Below are 21,225 nucleotides of genomic sequence, written 5' to 3'. Positions count from 1 at the left end.
TATAATATAATTATAATACGTTACGAAATCCTACGATATTAAATTCTAATCTTAGTTACGAGTATTATTAAAGTTAGTTAATACTTATAATAGCTAATTATTAATACGTACTTATTAATTATAGTAAATAGAGGGAGATACTAGCTAGTTTAAATATATAAAACTAAATAAAAGATCTCGACTATATTTATATTATTAAATATTAAAAACTAGTTTTTTAAAAAAAACCTTGGTTATTTTATTATAGAACCTAGTTATAATATATAGTTCTCGTTTATACTTTACCTAGTTAGTATATTATAAAAAGTTTTTTATAAAATAATAAGTTATTATTAATTAAGTAAGGTATTAACGAGAAATATTTTAAAAACATTTTAGAAACGTTTTCCCCTTTCGAAATATTTTTAAAATGTTTTTATTATAAGCTATATATAGTAAAATATAATACTTATAATAAATTATATTATATAGCTCGTTATAATTAGGTACTATTTAATATTTTAAAAAAGATATTAATATATTATAAGTAAAGTTTATATTATAAGAATAATTTTCGCTTAGGAGTTCTTTAATACCTCTTTTAAAATATACGTAATATAAGTATATATAGTTTTAGACCTATATAAGCTATATTTATTAAGGGTTAAACCTTTTAATAAAATATCTACCTAAGCCCTTAATTATTATATTTACTTAATTTAAGGTAATTTTAAGAAGGCCGGTTTTATAAACGTATTTTTATTAAACCTAAACTTAATACTTTTGCTCTAAGATATTAAATATAACTTAAAATATATAATAGTATATATTTATAGTTTTAGTATTTATATAAACCCGTATAAAAAGTAGAGCTTTATAAGTAATATTTATATATTTTAAAATAAAAGTTGAAAAATATTTCAGAAACACTTTTAGTATTATAATATATCTTTTTTACTATTCTAACTATATTAGCCCTAGATAATTTCTCGTTAACTTATACTCTTTATATATTTATAATTTATATTAACTATAAACGACTTTATATTATTAAACTTCTATTATTCTACTTATTTTTAAAAAAAAGTAAATAACTATATAGTTAGTATTAGATTATTACGTATATTAAATATATTATATACTTATTATAATATTAAAATAGCTATTTTTTTATATTTATAAAGAAACTTATATATATTCGCTTATTTACTTTTCTTTATTATTATGATATAAGAGCTAAGGTCTAACTTCCTCTAAAAAATAAAAAAATCTATTATTTATAGATAATATATTATAAAAAGTCTATTTTTATCAAGCTTTAATAAATATTTATAATTATTTACCCCTTATTCTTAGCTAGGAATTTTTAGAGTTAAGGAGATTAAAAAAAAGTATTTAGACTCGTATTTAGTTTATTAATCCTCTAAAGAATTTAAAAAATACTTTAAATAATAGTTTTTAGAGTTTTATTTAATAATAATAAAAGATAGTTATATTTATTATAAGACGTTAAAATAATAAATAATATTATTTTAATATCCTTTAGAATAAAGTATTAATATTTAATAAAATACTTTATTATTTTAAGTTTAGGTAGTAATCTAAAATAAGTTTTATTTAGTTAGTAATAACTTAGCCTTATTCCTTAATAAAATATTTAATAAGCTTATTATAAATAGGACGTTTTTAATAATTCGATATAAATATATAGCATTCTTAACCCCTTTCTTTTGAAAATTACGTATCCGTTTTATTTATAACTATTTTAATATATTATATATAATATTTTTAATTTAATAAAATTAAATAAAAATAAAAATTTATAAGTCTTTACGAAGGATGCGAATTTTAGTATATTAAGATTTATTACTAAAGACTAATAAGCTCCTATTAAGTCTTTTATAAGTTATTTATATTATCTTATTAAGTAATTTTATATATATATTATATTATATCTTCTTTAGTTTAAAGAAGTATATTATATTTTATTCTTAATATATAACGCTTTTTTTAAATTTAGTATATGCAGTATAAATAGTACTTTATTTAAAAAAAAAAACGATTAGAAATATTCTTAAAACGTTTTTAAAACGTTTTTAAAATGTTTTTTAAATAACCGGACTTACTTAATAATCTTTTTTATAATATTAAATATTTTAACTTTATCTCGTAGTATATTATACTTCTTAACAAGGTCTTTTAAAATAATTATATAATAAAAATCGTTATAGGGTATATATAAATAGGCTTTGCTACCTTGGTAAGTATAATAATATTGCGTTATAAGTATATTTCTTAAAATAATACTAATTATTAAAAAACTAATAATACCTTATTAGGTATTATATTAAATCTACTATTTTTTAATAATTCCTAATATTAAGAAATAAAAAGTTAAATATATTATATCCTATAACCGCTTAATTTCTTTTATAAATAAGGCTTTAGTTAAAATAATAAGCATAACTTTATTATTAGTAATTAAAAAAAACTTAGGTATACCGGCCGTATATTAAAGCTATTATATTATAATAATACCTCGGTTATTTTAAGTTTTAGTGCGGATATTTGAGCTATTAAAAATAATAATATAATTTTTAAAATTATTATCTATAACTTAAGTATTATATTAATATTTAGTATAGAGGTTTAATTTATATAATACTTACTTATTTAATTGACTCTTTATAAATAAGAGCTCGATATTTATAGAGATTAGGATATAAAGTAAATACGCTATTATAATCTAAATTTCTTAGATATTTTATAATAAATTAAATTTGTTTTACTAAGGTAAAAGTATTAAGATAATATTATTATTATATACGATAAATAAGTCTTACGAGAATAATTTTATAAAGTTAGTTATAATAAGCGAATTTTAGTATAATTAAGAGGAGATATAATTAAAAAATATTTTTAAGATAATTTAGTAAAGCGTAAAGTAGTATATTCCCTTATTATATAAAACTCGTAATATTTAAACTAGTAGTAAAACGATTATATAGTGAAATATTTCTAGCTCTTAATTAGCTAGAAATTTTCCCGGGGATCTATTAATAACTAAGTACTTATTATTATGCACGGGACTCTTACCTTAACTAGGGGGGGTTATTATTAGTTTATCGAATCACTCCTGTCTTGCCGTCCCACACCCCGTGAACCCAGGTGCATGTTGCACATACCTACCGTGGGAACCTAACCTCTGACCCAGGTGGTGCAGACACAGTGCCCAATTAACTGATTACTGTACGCGCCACAGGTGTGGAAGTCGCATCCCTTGGCTTGCGCCAGTCTGTTGATTAGGTATCTGCGCCTTGGACAAGACGTGAAAGCCATTGCTGGCTTTTCTACAGTCGCCGAAGAACCTGTGTCAACCATCTATTAACGCGTTAAGTCCTCTGCCCAGAGACAGCATTCGAGCTGTACCAACGTCAGTGCATGTTTGCCGCGCATCGTCGCCTAAGGCTAAACGCGCTCACTTCTATCAACAACATTCGCTCACGGCCAGCCGATTACCACAGTTGTGCGCCAGACTCGCTCGATCCTTTGGTTTTCTTGCTAGCTATGGGCTGCGAATACCGGAATCTTGTCATTCACGGGCGAAATTCGAAGCAATAGCTCTGATAAACGATTGCAACCCGCACACTCCCGCGATCTTCGAGCTTCGACGACAAGATGGCAAGCGCTCAACTCACCGAAGAAGAGCTGCAGCAGAGCGCTCTTCTTTCAGATGAAGATGCCGACATCGAAGACGCACCAGTAGTGCCCGTCGAAAAGTTGCCTCAGGATACCGAGAGTCCCTTGACGAACCCAAACACGCACGATGACGAACTCTCGGATGCGATCGGCGATGAAGACGATGAAAGAGACGCGCCTACCTTGGACGGGGACATTGAAATGGCTGAGAATGCGGACGATAATAGCGAACTGTCCGAGCAGGACTCTCTAGAAGAGAACCTGGACGAGTACTCTGGCGTCGACATGGATCAGCGCCTGGAGCAAGACGATGGAGACGAAGCTTCGGGCGGTGCGCGCAGTCGCAGCAGCAGCTTGCTAGATGACATTGAGGAAGACGAGGCAGAAGGTGTTGGCGCTGTTAAGATCAGACCAGGCGAAACCGATGATGAGGACGCAGATGAGCCGGACAGCGAGCACTCGGAATCGCACAGTGAGTCTGGAAACGAATCCGAAGGAGGCGAAGCATGGGACGACGTCGCTGTCGAGGAAGAAGAAGACGAAGACGAAGGTTCAGAAGACGCAGCGATGAACACCTGCATGTTCTGTAAACAGGATGAAGAACATGATCCGGCAGAAGACTTCGAAGAGTACTTAGCTTGCGTTGGATGTGGAGAGAACTGTAAGTGCTCTACATCACATGGCGGAGAAATACCGCGTAGAAAGCTGACAGTATCTATTTAGCACACCAACATTGCGCCAGAGAGGCCGGCGCGTTGCAGGAGTTTAATAGTACATACTCCCTCCTCCGTCAAGCCCTATTGTGTCTAATCTTTCCTTGCAGCTGCTTCTCAGTGGAAGTGCCCCGATTGCGCGACTGCTGATGATATGCGTGCCGACGAGTCTCAAACGAATGCTTCTCCTGAATATGCAGAAAAGCTTGAAGCTGAGCAAGAGCCAGACGCTGAGCACGAACTTGGACTGTCTCCGTCGTCCAGACGGTCAACGGCATCCCAAGTAGCGCGAGACCTGCTTCCGCCCCAAAAAGGCACCTCCAAACCTGACTCTCACTCAGTGTTCAATCATCTTCTCTTGAACGACGATCCCATGGATGGAACTCGAGTTCTTCGTAAGCGCAAGACGTCTTCTGTCGAAGCTGAGGAAATCGTTATGTCGCTCAGGAAGCGTCGACGAAACACGTCCAAAGATAGGGAATCAAGCCATGGTACAGGCACATTACAGGACGGCGCCAATGGAGCTGGGGAGAAGGATACACGCCGCACACTACGTATACACCCCCCTCGAAAGTCAAAAGCGGTTACCATCACTCGACGGAGCCGGTCCATCGTTGTCAAGATACGTGTCAAGCCAGCCGCCCTTCGCCGCGTACTGTCAAGAAAGTCCTCCTCCAATCGAAGAAGAACAGAGAAAGTGATAGACACAACGGCTTCGTCCCAGGATGGATTGGCTGCAGCCATGGCAGCTTCCTTTACTTCCACTGACTACTCACATCCCTTCTATTCCTTCTTGGACCGGGAAACCGACGATGTAAGAACAAAGCCATACGGAGGCATTCTCAGCGAGAACGAAGCAGATACATCAAGGACTTTGCCGACCAATGATGATCGCCGAAGATTCGATGAAGCCAAGCAAAAAGCCGAGGAGGTATGGCGAGCTCGTCTCCACAGTATCCAACTCAACCTAGCGACACCGGCCAAGAGGCCCAAGAAAAATGCTGGACCAGCGAGCCAAATCGAGTGCATCGATTTTGGAGGCTGGGAAATCGACACTTGGTATGCCGCTCCCTATCCGGAGGAGTACAGCCGGAATCGCACTCTCTACATTTGCGAATTCTGTCTGAAGTACATGAACTCGGATTATGTCGCCTGGCGTCATAAACTAAAGTGCCCAGCCAAACATCCACCGGGCGACGAGATATACCGGCATGGATCCGTTTCGGTCTTTGAGGTTGATGGCCGAAAAAACCCTGTCTACTGCCAGAATCTGTGTCTCCTCGCCAAACTATTCTTAGGGTCCAAAACGCTCTACTACGATGTTGAGCCGTTCCTATTCTACGTATTATGCGAATACGATGCTCTTGGCTACCACTTTGTTGGTTACTTCTCCAAGGAGAAACGAGCCAGCAGCCAGAACAATGTTTCTTGCATTCTAACCCTGCCCATACACCAGCGAAAAGGCTACGGTAATCTCCTGATTGACTTTTCATACTTGCTCACTCGCGTAGAGCGCAAGACTGGATCACCAGAAAAGCCTCTTTCGGACATGGGCCTCGTCTCCTACCGCAACTACTGGAGGCTGGTACTCTGCCGGTATCTCCTTGACCATGTCGAGGAGGATAAGTCTACGGCACCGGGCCTCAGTGTTCGGCAAATGTCCGACGATACCGGACTGACTCCTGACGACGTCATCTCTGCCCTTGAAGGTCTCCGATGCCTCGTCCGTGATCCAGTTACGGAGCTCTACGCTTTCCGTGTCGAACTTTCGTACTGTAACGACTACATAGCAAAATGGGAGAGCAAGGACTACGTCAAACTGAATCCAGACGCGCTCACCTGGACTCCGTACGTCATGGGGCGTGGCAATGCTACAAACTTTGAGTTGGGTCCAGCTATCAGCGCGATTGCGCCACGAGAAGAAGATGACATTCACAAACCTGTGCAGAGTGTGCCGCTACCAGCCTCTCAACAAGAGGCAGCAGCCAATGGCATTATCGACAACACTCCCGTTGCCGAAGGCGGTCCATCGAACATCGCTGAGGAGACTGATACAGAAGCGACTGGGCCGAAGTTGGAGTCCAATATTTTTGAATCCACGGAGTCACATCCAGACGGTCTGACGAACGGCGAGACTGGCCTAGAACAGGCTGAGGAAGAGCCGTCCCAGCTCAAGGAAGCGCTTCAGTCTATTCCCGAACAAATGGTCGGAGGCGACTGGGCCAGCCTGTACAAAGACGTACCTCCATCGAGGTTCGAGGTATATCCGCCTCCGGGGGGTCGACGGTCCGACCGGCCGCGACCCAGTGTACCTCGGCCTATCGTAGCACGAACAACGAGCAGCAACTCCAGACCGCGACGTTCGGGCGGTGGCAGCAGCGCGAGACGAACCACATCAAGCCGACCCAAGAGTAAAAGCTCATCGTCGTCATCACGGCGTAAAACGGGGGGAACGGGACGTGGACCGGGCCGTTGGCCGAAGGGTACTAAGAAAAGCGATTACGGTAATGCCGATAGTGGGCCCGGTCTCCCGCCGGGCTGGCTTAGAGAGAAGCAAGAGAAACAGCGGCTGGCTGGCCTTGCTGTGACCAATGGCGAAGAGGCCGAAGGACTCACCATCGAGGGCAACGAGACAATGGATGTGGTTCGCGTGCAGTTCCAGGAAGGGGAACACGAGGACGCTGGCGCCGAGGGAGCAGCAAGCAAACTCAACGGTGACGTTGACGGCCAAGCAGAGGACGAGTGATGCCAAACAACCGATACCCCCTTACACTATTCATATTCCTAGTCTCATGCGAGCCGACTTGTACCATATTGTCTTTTTAGTAATGCCAGCGCTGCAACTATTCGTTTTCTATTTTCATTTTTCTTTTTCGTCTAATCGAATACTAGTGAGACGTATTCAACCAGTGTCTTTACTGTGGACGAAGGCAGCTCAAAAAGGAGTGGGTAGTACTAACAACTTTTGCAATTCTTGAAAACCTCTTTAATTTTGTTTACCTATCTGCAGGCAGGCAACCCTAAATTAGAGGTTGGCATTGCTGAGCATTGAGATGTGGCTGATTGAAGGCGCGTCTGGTTCTTACTCCTGTGACATCCACGGTTGTCAGCCACATAGTCAACCTCGCCCTAGCCTCTTTCCAGCATTCTCCGTTATAAGGAGACTGGTTGTCACGCTTCCTATCCGGACCGTCCCTCTCAAATACGTCTCCGGCCACCTCACATGACCTTGCGATAGTATGCATCCGTATCCATTCTGCTCAACACCTCAACCGTAAAGGAGCCGAAGCTAAATTCACTCAGCCTCCCTTGATGACATGGCCGTAGCCTCCGATTTGGCCACCTTCTTGCTTTCATCCAATCGCCGAGTTACATGCCTTCTCAGTACGCGCAAGCACGTGATAAAGTCTTTGTCTACGTGACACAGAGGGTAGATGGGCAGCAACACATTTTATGAGAAGATCATTCTCGAGTGAACATGGGAGTGAGGGTGTAGGCGTGTGATAGAGCTGCAACGATGGAGGTAATACCTTAGTAAGAGCCGAACAGGTCGGTAAGCTGGTACGGTAGCTTAGGTAAAATGTCTGCCCATAGGTAACCTGGAAATGTCAGGTTGGCAAGGTTGGGTCCGGCATCAGGGTATCCGCCCGCCGCGTATCCGTCGGTGAGGTGTCGCTGATGGGGTCTGCTTGTACCTTAACCTCAAAGCACATGCTTAAATACCTAGGTCGGGTAGGTAGCTTTTTTGATCGCCTGCAACATGTGAGGTAAGGTACTTGTCGGAATGAAGACCTGCAGAGGCACATCCTGTCGCATGTTGTTCGAGGCATAAGGTACCGCCAGCTTTGCGCTACCGAAATGGAAGTACGGGCAGCCGCTACACAAATTGACAAACGTTAATTTAGACGAAGTGCCTCATGCCATATCTACTCGGTAGCCTGGCATTTTCTGTAGACATCCACGACCTCTTTGAGTTGACTTGCCATCCAGGTGAATGAGTGCTAGGTACCTTACCTTGAGACCTTGGTTGTCAGGAAAGGTAAGGTATTTTGTACTTTGTGCCGGGGCAAGGTACGGATACCTTTACCGACACAGCCTTCTGGCTCCACACTGAGGTAACTTCTATGCGTGGGACAGGCCTGGAAGGAGACTGCTCCAGCGCTCCAAAGTCTTGGACCTCCGAGTCGCAGTCTCCGTCTCCGACCGCCCGGCCAAGTTGCATTACGCACACGCACTCGCCGCACCGCCAGAGACATGAAGTGTGACACTCAGGTCGTCACTCCCGCCCCAGTGCCAAGTGCCCAGTGCCCAGTGTCAAAGTCAGTGCCCAGTGCCAACCGAACCGGGACCTTTCTGTCTTTTTGCCTTCCAAGTTCCACGTTGCTTTCTCAAGTCGCTCATCTTTGACAAACTTTAATGCTTCACCTTCAGAACTTCCATCTTCCGACAATCGCGACGCTCTAGGCACAAACAAGCGCCATCTTCGTCGTCAAAAATCTACCCACTAGCCAGCTAGGCACTCCGTCTCCGTCTCTCAGTGTGCTGGGCTCCGCTATCCGCCGTCATCTGGCCTGCCTCCTCACCCCAACCACTGGCGAAGTCGGCCTTGCGACCCGTTCATTCCCCTCCGCCGACCCTTCGTCTGCCCTTCGTCTGCCAACGCTCTGTGCTAGGCCGTCCTTCGATTCGTTGGACCAAGCTGTCGTCACAAGCGCCCCTCCCACCTCCAACCTTTGCCTTCCATCCATCATCAGCTTGTCTCTTCGCTACGCTTTTATCCAACCCTCTGACAACACTGTCAATCATTCTGCGTGCTATTGCTCGTCGCATCAGCAATCAGCAATCGCCTGCGTTGGGCCCAAGCTCTCCGTTGTTGTCGCCCTAGTCGCACCCAGGTACATCGCGTCTGTCGTCACTATCTTCCAGCGCATCCGACAGCCCACTTTCTCCCGAACAATACCCAACCTCCCTTCCTCACGGGAACCGGACTTGGCATCGCCTACCAATCGATCGCACACCACCTACTGACAAAACAACACCCTCGGACGGGCCGACGACCAAAACACCGCCAAAATGTCCAAGGTTATGCGAAGTGTCAAGAACGTGACCAAGGGTTACTCCAGTGTCCAGGTCAAGGTTAGAGAAGGTGAATCGCAGATCTCCCGAGCATTCGTCCTCCTTGGAACCCATCCTGACACTCGTTTTTAGCAACCAGTAACGATCCATGGGGTCCTACCGGAACTCAGATGAGCGAGATTGCTCAGCTCACGTACAACACGTAGGCTTTTCCCTTCACCGTCGATTATGGGAGTCCGCTAAGTTTACATTTCAGATCTACCGAGTTCTATGAAATTATGGACATGCTCGACAAGCGTTTGAACGACAAGGGAAAAAACTGGAGGCACGTTTTGAAAGCCCTCAAGGTGCTCGACTACTGTCTGCACGAGGGCTCCGAGCTTGTCGTGACGTGGGCGAGACAGAGCATCTACATCATCAAGACATTGCGCGAGTTCCAGTACATCGATGAAGACGGTAGAGATGTTGGCCAAAACGGTATGCGCCCCCTCTACTATTCCTAGTGCATTCACTTTGGTCAATTCGCGAGGTTTCTGACAGTGACCAGTACGTGTTGCCGCCAAAGAACTTACGTCTCTCATTCTGGACGAAGAGAGGCTTCGAGCCGAAAGAAGCGATCGCAAGTCATGGAAATCCCGCGTCACAGGGTTAGAAGAATTCGCTCCTCAGCATACCAGCCCTACTCAACCGCGAGTCCGCCGCCGCATGAGCAACGAGGACGATACCGAATACAGACTCGCTATTGAGGCTAGCAAGCATCAGGAGGAAGAGGACCGCCGGAAACGAGCCGGCCGCGGCGCCAACGAAAGCGAGGATGATGACCTAGCTAAGGCGATCAAACTTAGCAAAGAGGAGGACGAAAGGCGCAGACGAGAGATGGAAGACAACAACGCCTCGCTCCTCTTCGACGACACCCCCGTCCAGTCAACGCAACCGCAGTACACTGGATTTAACCAAGGCTATCAGCAAGGCAGTGCTGTGGACTTCTTCGCCAATCCCATCGACCAGAACCAACTTCAGACGCAACCCACCGGTTACATGAACAATGCGTATACCGGATACCAACAGCCGCAGGCGACAGGGTTCCAGAATGGCTACGACGGAAACGGTTTCGGCATGGACCCCTACGGACAGCAACAGGGCATGCAAGGCTTCCAGCCGCAGCCAACGGGCTACAACCCTTACGCCCAGCAGAACATTACCCCTCAGGAGACAGCCTCGCAGCCAGGGAGCAACAACCCGTGGTCGACCGGTTCGATGAAGGCGGGCAACCCAATGAAACCAATGCAAACGGGTTCCAACAACCCCTTCGCGTCCTCATTTGGCCGCCCGCAGACGCAAAATTCTATGCCCCCCTTGCCAGAACAGAAGACACTCTCAGCTTTCAGCCAGCCCAGCTTCGCTCAGCAGCAGCAGCAGCCGCTGCCTCAGCAACCTCAGCAACCTCAACTCACATCGCAGCCGTCCTTTGGAACCCCGCAGAAGGAGCTTACGGACCACGAAGCCAAGCTCAATGCGCTGCTTGCTGGGGGAGACGGTATGGACACATACGGCAACACCGGCCAGACACGTATTCCAGCGCAGCACACTGCACCTGGGACCTTTGTCAACAGCGCCGGCTCTGGTGCCCAGCGACTTACTGCAGAGGCAACTGGAAGCAACCCTTTCCTCCGATCACAATTCACAGGCATGCCTAGTATGTCATATGGGCAGCAAATGCCGGCTGCCACAGGTCCTGCAGGTATCAATGGCAGCAACAATCCATTTGCGGTCGGAAGACCACAGCAGCAAAACACGCAGCCGCAGGACCTCATTCAGTTTTAGGTCACCGTGTCACGTGGGGATATACTACGAGGCTGACGTGGGCGCTTGATCATCGGCGCTGTTCAAGCTAACGAATGTTTGTACTGAGGCTCAAAAGGATTTCTTTTTTTTTTTTTTTAGAGTCTGGGGGATGCAGAGGTTCTTACTTGCGGTGCGGTCACATACCCGGCAGAGGACTCAACTTGTTCCTGTTCATAGTTGGCCGGCGGTTTGCTTCGATTTACATTTACACAGCTTGCCTATAGCGCTCTTCAATGAGCCATTTATGATCTTTGAAATTTTGCCACAGCATGTACCACAACCCGATGTTCTGTCACCCGCCAACGATCTCAGTGATGAGCAATGGAGGGGTTTAACGTCGTCCCATGATGATTGCACAGTACCATGCTTTTCATGCAAGATGATCACGGTTAGCACCTACACCCAGTAACCATCTTGGCCAGAAAAGAAAAACTGTTGGGTTTTCGCTTCTGCCAAAGGGGCACGGCGAGTGTGGCAGCCTAGGTAGATTTATAAATGAGTACCAACTGGCTGTGTATTCATAATGGAGAGACAGGTTTCTGACATATGCACAAGGTCCAGACTCTCCCTGTTTTCAACGGAAGACCACTTGACCAATTGGAACGAATGAAGAGAATCTCAAGTAGTAAAAATTCCTCGGGAAACATGCATTTGAGTGTATGAATCAACGTCAACAGCGAAAACGTGATCTGATGACCTAGCAGGCGTTTTCGTGGAAGTCGTCTATGCCCACGATGTAAGAGATGCAAAGGTACCATTACTAATAAAACTAGGCGTAAGCTACTTGCGGGTGGCTCTGCCTACAACTGCCTGGAACAGGATTCTAGCTTGATCATTGGCTGCTTTCTTCAAGCTCCTTCAAGTTGTCGAATCGGAGACAGCCATTGTCCTCAGGCAGCAGTTGCCGGAAGCTACCTAGCACGCCTAGATCTCGCCCGCGGGAGCTACCACCTTACCTTACCTTACCTAAGCTTCCTACGCTACTTGGGCACCTTTCCAACCGCGCCAGCTTTGGAAGTAACCTCTGCAAAGAGACGTGAGCTCAAGGCCATTTACCTACTTAAATCATTTCACCCTTCTCGTAGGCACACGCGACTAACCCGCAAACTTCACCTGGCAAGTTTGACAGCAGTTTTGACCGTTGCATCTTTGTTGTCTTGCTGCTTCTGTCGACGTCTTGACGACTTGCATTCCCCAGTACCTTCCTTGGGCTGTTCAATCCCCCTGCCCCTTTCGTACCAGTCAGTACCTGGGCAGCGCGCATCCCTTCCCACCCCCCCAGCCTTTTTTTCTCCACGTATCTCTCCGTTCCTCAGCGCGCTTCGCAAAGTGCAAAAAAAACTCGACCACAACCTTGGCTAGGTGTACTCGACACAGCTCACCCAAGTCACGTCGTCAATCGAACCCGCCGACGCGACGACAGCACATCAACATCATCGGCACCCCTCCGACCCGATTGCGCTGGATGTTTGTCCGCAACTGATTGTCGGCGACACATACCGCGTCCACGAGCCTGGACCTAACGCCCTCGTCGCGCCATCGATCAACTGGCCACGACTGTATCACGACTTCGTCGCTGCTAGTCATCGCCCATCATGTCCGGCTTTGGCAGCACCGGCTTCGGCGGCTTTGGCTCGACCAACAATCAGCAATCTACTGGTTTTGGCGGCTTCGGGGCTACCAACAACACCACTGCTAGCACTGGTAAGTCGAATTCTTCTCCGTCGCATCACCTCACCTTGTCGTCCTGTCTTATTCCACTCCTCCCCCGATTGCCTGCCAACTAACTACCGTGTGCTCAAGGCTTCGGCTCTGGCAACACTACAAACAATGCCTTTGGGTCTACCGGTACCACCAATACCGGTGGCGGCTTGTTTGGCGGCGGCGGCGGCACAACCAGTGCTTTTGGCGGCACATCATCGGGTAGGTTGATCTCGCCGCTGTCAGGAGTGGATGATGCACAGGCTCCATCAGTATCATGCTAACTTTACATGTTTTCTAGGATTCGGCGCCAACACAGGCTCGACATTCGGTGCCGCGAAACCCGCCTTTGGGGCCACTCCATCTACCGGAGGTGGCCTGTTCGGTGCATCCAGCACTACCAACACAACAGCCGCTCCATCTACAGGATTCGGCGGCTTTGGCGCCAACACCACAACCACGAATACCTCATCGCCTTTCGGAGGCACCTCGGGCGGAGGCTTATTCGGCAGTGCCAACAAGCCCGCTTTCGGCTCCGGCACCGCTAATACTACCGGCGGCACATCGCTCTTTGGCGGTACCACGTCTACTGGTTTCGGCGGAACTACGAATACTGCCAGCGGTGGCTTCGGCGCGACCATGAACCCCGGCATCGGATCCAACGTTGGCGACCCACCAGGCACCGCGATCACCCCCTTCCAAGCACACCAAGAGAAGGAGACTACTGGAGCTGGAAATCAATCCAATTCCTTCCAAAACATCCTGTTCCAAGAGCCGTACAAGAAGTGGTCGTCCGATGAGTTGAGGTTGGCTGACTATGCTCAAGGCCGTCGTCATGGCAATGCCAGTGGAGGAGGAGCCTTTGGTGTTTCCAACTTTGGCAGTGGCGGATTCGGAGCAACGAACAACCAGCAGACCACAGGATTCGGAACAGGCGCCTCTACTGGAGGAGGCCTTTTCGGTGGTGGAGCCAACAACACCACAAACGCAACAACAACCACTGGCGCCTTTGGAGGTGGTTCTACCGGAGGTTTCGGTGCTGGCGGCGGCGGCTTGTTTGGAAACAATGCCGCTAAGCCGGCGACCGGGGGAGGCCTTTTCGGTAGCGGAACGGCGACCACAGCGGCGCCTGCTCAGTCTGGCGGTCTCTTTGGCGGTGGTTCTACTGGAGGTTTCGGCGCCACGGGTACCACTGGTGGGTTCGGGGCTACTAACAACAACACTGGGGGCGGTCTTTTCGGCTCGAACAACAATACCGCTACCCAAAACAAGCCGTCAGGCTTTAGCTTCGGAAACACTGGAGCGACTACTGGTGGCTTTGGGAACACCGCGACCACCGGCTTCGGTGCGAACAACAACACCGCCGGCAACGCCAGCACTACGGGTGGGCTATTTGGAAGCAACACCGGACAAGCTACAGGTGGTGGCCTCTTTGGCAATAATCAAGCACAGCCTCAGCAGCAGAACACCGGCTCAGCATTTGGTGGAGGATTCGGTCAGCAAAACCAGCAAACGGGTGGCGGTGGACTATTCGGAAACACCCAGCAGAAGCCAGCAACAGGCGGTGGTCTCTTTGGAGGCGGCGGCGGCGGCGCGACGACAGGTGGAGGACTTTTCGGCGGTGGAAACACTTCTTCCACCTCATTTGGTGCCACGAACACGAACACCAACACTGGCGGAGGTCTCTTTGGCGCGAAGCCGGCAGCTACCGGCGGCGGTTTGTTTGGGTCCAACCCGGCAGGACAGACCAACAACGCAGGTGGCGGCTTGTTCGGCGGCGGCTTAGGCCAAAATAACCAGACTCAGCAACAGACTGGACAAACTTCTCTATTTGGAGGAGCCCAAAACCAGGCCAAGCCTGGTGGCCTGTTTGGCTCATCTCAACCCGCCAGCAGCGGCATGTTTGGTGGACAAAACAATCAACAGCAGGGCGGCATGTTCGGAGGTGCTAACCAGCAGCAACAGCAACCGCAGAACTCCTTGTTCGGTGGTTCACTGCTGGGCAATTCCCAAGGGGTCAGCCAAGGCCCCCAGTCTCTCACGGCCAACATCAATGACGTCTCTGCCTATGGCTCGCCGTCGCTCTTCTCCAACCTGGGAGGCTCAGAGACGCCTAATCCTGGACCTTTGGCCACACCTCTTTCAAGCAAGTCTAAGCCTAGACGTAGCTCGATCTTGCCCATGTACAAGTTGAATCCCGCGTCAGCCGCTCGCTTCGTCACTCCCCAAAAGCGAGGCTTTGGGTTTTCATACAGCACCTATGGTACACCCGGAGGCAGTCCTTCAAGCGCAGCGAGCACCCCTGGCGGTGCCAGTCGAAGCTTATTAGGTTCCTCGAGCTTCAACCGAAGCTTGAGCAAGAGCGTGTCAACCAGCAACCTGCGGAGAAGCTTCAATGCTGAAGATAGCATCCTTGCACCTGGTGCTTTCTCTGCCAGCTCTGGACCCCGCTATTACGGCCAGAACGGAAGTGTCAAGAAGCTGATCATCAACAAGGACATGCGCAGCGACCTATTCTCTACACCTACCAAGGAAAAGCCGTCTACTGATCTGGTCAATGGCTCTCGCAAGCTGTCGAAGAGGGTCAGCTTCGATACTAGCACGATGGACACCCCTGAAGTCGATGATAATGACAGTGTCTTGGGATCTGTGCCAAGAGTCGGAAACGTCGCTCAAGAATCGACTCCGACCAGTGTCAACGTTAACGGAAGCAAGCCCGCTAGCGCTACCGCAGAGGCAGATCCCAGCAAGGGTAAAGAGCTGACTATCGTCCATGAGGAAGATATTTCCTCCCAAACACCCGAAGTCAATAAGGAGGGTCTCGACGCCGCCCCCGGTGCCTACTGGATGAGCCCGACCAAGGAAGCTCTCGCCAACATGAACAGAATGCAGCGTCAACAAGTCACAAACTTCACTGTGGGTAGAGACAACGTCGGCAGTGTTCGCTTCAAGGTCCCCGTCGATCTTACCAACATTGATCTGGACGAGATCTTTGGTGGAATCGTCATTCTTGAAACTCGATCTGCGACTGTTTACCCCATTGCAGCCAAGAAGCCTCCTGTCGGCAAGGGGCTGAATGTTCCGGCTCTCATTTCTCTGGAACAGTCGTGGCCACGTGGTAGAGACAAGCGCCCTAGCAACGATGCCAAACGTTTCAACAAGCACATTGAGCGCCTGAAGCGCATCGAAGACACAACCTTTGAAAGCTATAACACCGATACTGGCGTGTGGAAGTTCTCTGTTGAACATTTCACCACCTACGGCTTGGAGTATGATGAAGATGACGATGAGCCAGAGCAGTCTGCAGTCCAGCAGCCCCAGGAGGAAGTTTCTTTCAGCAACGCTTCTCAGGAAGACTCCTACGATTCGCAGTCCAGCCCAAGGGAAGATGACACCTTTGACTTCCGCAGAAACAAGCGACGCGCTCTTCCTGGCGCATTCGACCAACGTGATGAAGACTTCGGTGACATCGAAGATGCTCAACGCCCCTCCCAGCGCCCGTCTTTTTTAGGGGATAGCTTCGCGGGTCCGACGTCCAATGCGCTCATTCTGTCGACTGAAGAGGAGACAGACGATCAGGACAACGGATATGGCACGTCTGAGGACGAGGACATGGTGGGTACTCCAGTCAGACGCCATCTTGCCGCGGAGCAACCAATCGACTCGCCGGAAGGCGATGGAACTGCCCCAACAAGCGAAACACCAGGAGGCATTCTTCGAGCAAGGATGCGGGCACTGAAGGGTTCGGCTACTCCCATGAAGCTTCAGGTTGCCGGTGGAGACGAGTGGATGGACATGCTTCAGCGGTCTGTCAGCCCTCAAAAGAGAGATCGGGCGTTCTTGCGAAGTGTGAACGAGACAGCATTGCGTCCAGCTGCCGACGATGCCGATGCAGCAAGCCAGAGAGGTCGAGTTGTGTCAGACGGGCGTGGATTCGCTACAAGCATCGATTTGATGAACTCGCTGTTTGAAAAGGCAAAGGCGCCGCCTGCGCCTACGCAGACGAGAGGCTTTATTCAGGTTGGTGAATACTTCATGGTCTAGGGGTTGCCAAAACTCGGCAAAACGGTTTCGGGCTCTGATTGACTATCCTGTACTTAAGATGAGATCAGTTGACTAAAATAAATTTCTTTCTAGTGGCCCTACGAGCGACAAACCAAGTCTTTCGTTGACCAGTCCGATATGAGTGATGCCGACCACGCCTTTCACAGTTCAATGAGGCCCACCTGGGGACCCGACGGAACGTTGCTGTTCACATCGACCCGTTCGTCTCTTGAGGATGCCAGCAAGAAAGGCGCAGCCAGCAACCTGATGATCACGAAGAATGTCATCCAAGCAGAAGGGCGAGAAATCCAGGCGGCCAAATTTTCCAATGAGGTGAGCTCGTCTGATGGCATGCCATGAGGTACAGCGACTAACACATGTCAGGACTCTGCTAAAGCCCTCGAAAACCACATTCGCCTAACCAACGTGGAGCTCGTCGGGGATGTCCCGAAGCTGTCGTTGCAGCCTGGTTCGCTCAAGTCTCTTTTCCATGACCAGGACTCAGGCAACCCCGCGAATGCGAACGAGAAGCTTGTTTGGGATCTTGCTTGCATTCTGTTTGACGGCGACGCCAGCACTGAGTCTCGCAGAAGCACGCTATCCCAATTTTGGGCAACGCTTGTTGACTCTGCATCATCACGGTCTGTTGCTCTTGCAAAGTCCAGCGAAGAGAAGGCCATTGCAGCCTTGTCTGGTCACCGTGTCCAAGATGCCTGCAAACACTTGCTAGACGGGAAGGATTTCCACCTTGCGACGCTAGTATCATTGATTGGTAGCAGTGACCAGTCAAAGAAAGACATGCGCGAGCAACTCAGCGAGTGGCAAGATGCTAACTTCCTGTCTGAGTTCTCCGACCCTGTCCGAGCGATATACGAGATTCTGAGCGGCAACGTGTGCGTGTGTGAAGGGAAAAAGGAGGTTCCCCTTCATGACCGCATTGAGTCATTTGTCATTTCCGAACGATTTGGCTTGGATTGGAAGCAAGCATTTGGTCTTCGCTTATGGTACTCAATCTCGCGCAAAGATGACCTTTCGGCCGCGGTCCGCGTGTTCAAGGAGGACGTGACTCAGGACAGGGAGCAGCGTCCACAGACGTGGTACGTTGAGCAAGGCATTCCGGCACTCTGGGAAGACCAAAACCAAGACCTGCGGGAAGACCTCCTATGGGGCTTGCTCAAGCTGTACGCGGACAGCGAGACCGATTTGGAAGCTGTCCTGCGGCCAGAGAACAGTCAACTGTCACCACTGGACGTCCGGCTTAGCTGGCAACTGAGCCGCGCGCTCCTCTCTACTGGCAAGGTTGCTTACGGTCGCGACGCGACGGAAAAGGCTGACGCTCTGACAATTTCCTTCGCCGATCAGCTCATCAACGAGGGCAGTTGGCTGGAGGCCACCTTTGTGCTGCTGCATCTCAGCCAGGCAGACAGAAGGGCGAAGGCTGTTCAAGATAACCTTTGCCGTCATGCTGCTCTTTTGGGTCCGGAAAACGGAAGTAACTTCGCCACGCTCGCTCACACTTTGAAGGTGCCGGCCTCTTGGATTTGGGATGCCCAGGCTCTTTACATGCGAGCGGTGAAGAGAGATGCTGCTTCCGAAGTGCAGTGCCTACTCCGTGCCGGCTCATATTTCGAGGCCCACGAGGTTTTCGTGCACAAAGTTGCGCCTTCTGCCGTCATCAGCCGCGATTATAATGAACTGGCCTCTATTTTGGCCCGTTTTGAAGACCACAAGAACGACATCGCAGGCTGGACTCTGGGTGGTGAGGTCTACAAGGCCTTTTTGGAGCTTGTGGATAGTCGCAGGCAGCGGCAACAGGTCTCCTCGTCTACCCTCGAGAAGTTGGTTGCGGGCCTTCCTGCCATGCGCGAGCATGCAGAGAGTGCCAACGTAACGAGTATGGCAGCCATCTCAGAGATGAGCTCAACAGTAGCTAAGGTTATGGTGGAGACGTCCAGACAAGACCAGGTAAGAATGTCCGAGGACCACTTCTCGTTAACGCAATGTACTAACAAAATCTCCTTCATAGGATGTTCCTCGTGTACTAGGTCTCCCCGTCACAGAGGACGGTCACCTCAAGCACTCACTGCAACTGGGTCTTTCCTACTATGAAGGATTGATGGCCGGAGCCAGATAGGCGATAGGAGAAAAAGGATAAAGAGAGAAGCTAGGGTGCAGAGGGAGACTGCTTTCTGGAGTTGGGCATGGCGTCAAGACTGCCCAGAGGGAGGGAAAGGAAGCAATAATGTATCATGTATGTTGTAAGGCGTAGCTGCATTCTGGCGTATCCAGAAATCTATATGTTTTGCCTGAATGGCGTTGTACTGTCGCAAGCATCAAAATAATTGTTTCTACCAATTGGAATGGCCGAAGTATTGTGTGATGTGTGTTTTCTACCTCATGATTACATTGAGAGGTCGTGGGATGGAAAAGTAGACCTGTAGGTAGGTTCATGAGCCAGCCACTCAAGTCAACCCACTTTGTAACCTAATTCCCACCAGCTGTTTGGGCGCTTGTTGCTGAAGTTCTGTCTCTCATCACCAAGTTACAATAACCCCCGCGGTACAATATCACAAAATCAAAGGTTCTCAACTTTCCACTGACCTGTGACTCATCCGGGCTCGTATCAGCATGCGTGAGTATCTCAACTAAAGCACCCAATTCACCAAATCCTGCACGTAGCCACGCCATGTCACAGCCCAAAAACTGGCCCTCGGGTCTGTCATACCTTTCAGCGCCGGCGCACTCCAAGCTCTTGAGCCAAGCACAACGGCAAGCCATCGCACAGAAACCACCAGACGTGCCCGACATCCCCGCGCAAGCCACCGTGCTCCCCAGCCCGCTGGTCAAGATCACGCCCATCACGGACGCGGGGCACCCGGCCCAGGGCCAGTGCGGGCTCTTCGCGACACGGCACCTCAAGCCGGGAACGTTTGTCCTGCCGTACCTGGGCACGGTACACCCCGGGGCCGGGGCCTTGGGAGCCGAAGCCGGGACGGAGAAGTCGGATTACGACCTGTGGCTGGACCGGGAGGCCGAGGTGGCGGTGGACGCGGACAAGGGCGGGAACGAGGCGAGGTTCATCAACGATTATCGGGGCGTCGGGGAGAGGCCGAATGCGGAGTTTCGGGAGGTTTGGTGTCAGAGATGGAGGCAGAAGTGTATGGCTGTGTGGGTGCTGCCCGAGGGCAAGAATGGACGGGGGAAGGGGGGTATTGGGAAGGGGGAGGAGATTTTGGTGAGTTATGGGAAGGGGTTTTGGGGGAGTCGGAGGAATGAGGAGGGATGAGGTCCTTTTGGCATCAGGATTTTTTTTTTTTTTTTTATAAATAAAATCACCTCATCTGATGACATGAAAATCAACGGGTTGTTTGTTTTGAACTATTCTGTCGGCCAAGTGGCTAGGACTGACGTCCATCTCATTCCAGAACGAGAAAGAGAAAGGTCAAGATGAATTTCAAGGCAGCCATATTCAAGAGCCTCGGACTTCTTGGCCAATGTTACTACGCTGTGCCTGTCCGGCTTGGTGCCACGACGTGCCCAAGGTCGAAGAGGCTGTGCCAAAACATGCCCGAACCGATGATGTACTTAATAGTACTGGAACGTAAGAACGACGGCAACCTGAAGGCTCCGCGAATACATGGGCGTAGCTGCCACAGCTTCTCGTCGAAAACAAAGAACTTAACGAGTGAGGCTCTCGAAAACAACTATATGTGGTATCGAGACATACCTACAGTCTGCATATATCACAATCAACTAGAGACCGAATGCTTTGAATCACGCCGCGGCGCGGCCAACTATAATGCCCTCCGGCATAGACTTCCGTGCCAAAGTCCGTTATTTTGTGGAAAATTAGTAGTATATCTCACTTGTGGGCCTAGGTGGAAGGCATCATCACTTCTGAGCCGGGCGTGGTCAACCACTGCGGTCTGCCGCATATGCGTCGGGCAACGAACTGTGTTTGACATCGGGATTGCACGAATCCCGTCCAAGCCTCACGTGTATGGCTACGAACGTCGAACGAGCACTTTTCTGCCTGGGCATGGCGCCAAGCCGATGGCGGATTACTCTGGCTTTGCCCAGATGTGTAGTCCGTCCAGTTTCATCTTTTCCCTTTCGGATGTTAAGATTCTGAATATGAACGCTGCTTTGAAATAGATGCCAGTCTGAG

General features: G+C 48.5%; 4 protein-coding genes across 4 annotated transcripts; all 4 read left to right on the top strand.

The window, feature by feature from the left end:
• Positions 1 to 3,657: 3,657 nt before the first annotated feature.
• CLUP02_16541 (MOZ/SAS family protein) lies at positions 3,658 to 7,137 on the top strand (the record flags this gene model as incomplete). The annotated part of the gene is made up of 3 exons (XM_049295460.1): positions 3,658 to 4,339; positions 4,402 to 4,449; positions 4,502 to 7,137. 3 exons carry the CDS (start codon positions 3,658 to 3,660, stop codon positions 7,135 to 7,137), a joined length of 3,366 nt encoding a protein of 1,121 aa, XP_049152607.1.
• Positions 7,138 to 9,464: 2,327 nt separating this feature from the next.
• Positions 9,465 to 11,291, top strand: CLUP02_16540 (ENTH domain-containing protein; the record flags this gene model as incomplete). The annotated part of the gene is made up of 4 exons (XM_049295459.1): positions 9,465 to 9,537; positions 9,600 to 9,669; positions 9,724 to 9,944; positions 10,015 to 11,291. The coding sequence occupies 4 exons, from the start codon at positions 9,465 to 9,467 to the stop codon at positions 11,289 to 11,291; spliced, it is 1,641 nt and encodes a 546-aa protein (XP_049152606.1).
• Positions 11,292 to 12,907: 1,616 nt separating this feature from the next.
• Positions 12,908 to 19,191, top strand: CLUP02_16539 (nucleoporin autopeptidase; the record flags this gene model as incomplete). The annotated part of the gene is made up of 6 exons (XM_049295458.1): positions 12,908 to 13,016; positions 13,116 to 13,235; positions 13,315 to 17,033; positions 17,151 to 17,390; positions 17,442 to 19,022; positions 19,084 to 19,191. The coding sequence occupies 6 exons, from the start codon at positions 12,908 to 12,910 to the stop codon at positions 19,189 to 19,191; spliced, it is 5,877 nt and encodes a 1,958-aa protein (XP_049152605.1).
• Positions 19,192 to 19,417: 226 nt separating this feature from the next.
• Positions 19,418 to 21,212, top strand: CLUP02_16538 (SET domain-containing protein; the record flags this gene model as incomplete). Its single annotated transcript, XM_049295457.1, has 6 exons — positions 19,418 to 19,431; positions 19,525 to 19,536; positions 19,600 to 19,638; positions 19,695 to 20,292; positions 20,493 to 20,878; positions 20,936 to 21,212. The coding sequence occupies 6 exons, from the start codon at positions 19,418 to 19,420 to the stop codon at positions 21,210 to 21,212; spliced, it is 1,326 nt and encodes a 441-aa protein (XP_049152604.1).
• Positions 21,213 to 21,225: the final 13 nt, after the last annotated feature.

The sequence above is a fragment of the Colletotrichum lupini genome, chromosome 9 (assembly GCF_023278565.1).
Source record: "Colletotrichum lupini chromosome 9, complete sequence".
Classification (NCBI taxonomy): domain Eukaryota; kingdom Fungi; phylum Ascomycota; class Sordariomycetes; order Glomerellales; family Glomerellaceae; genus Colletotrichum; species Colletotrichum lupini.
The sequence above is the reverse complement of the archived record's forward strand: the minus strand, read 5'-3'. Positions and strand labels throughout refer to the sequence as shown.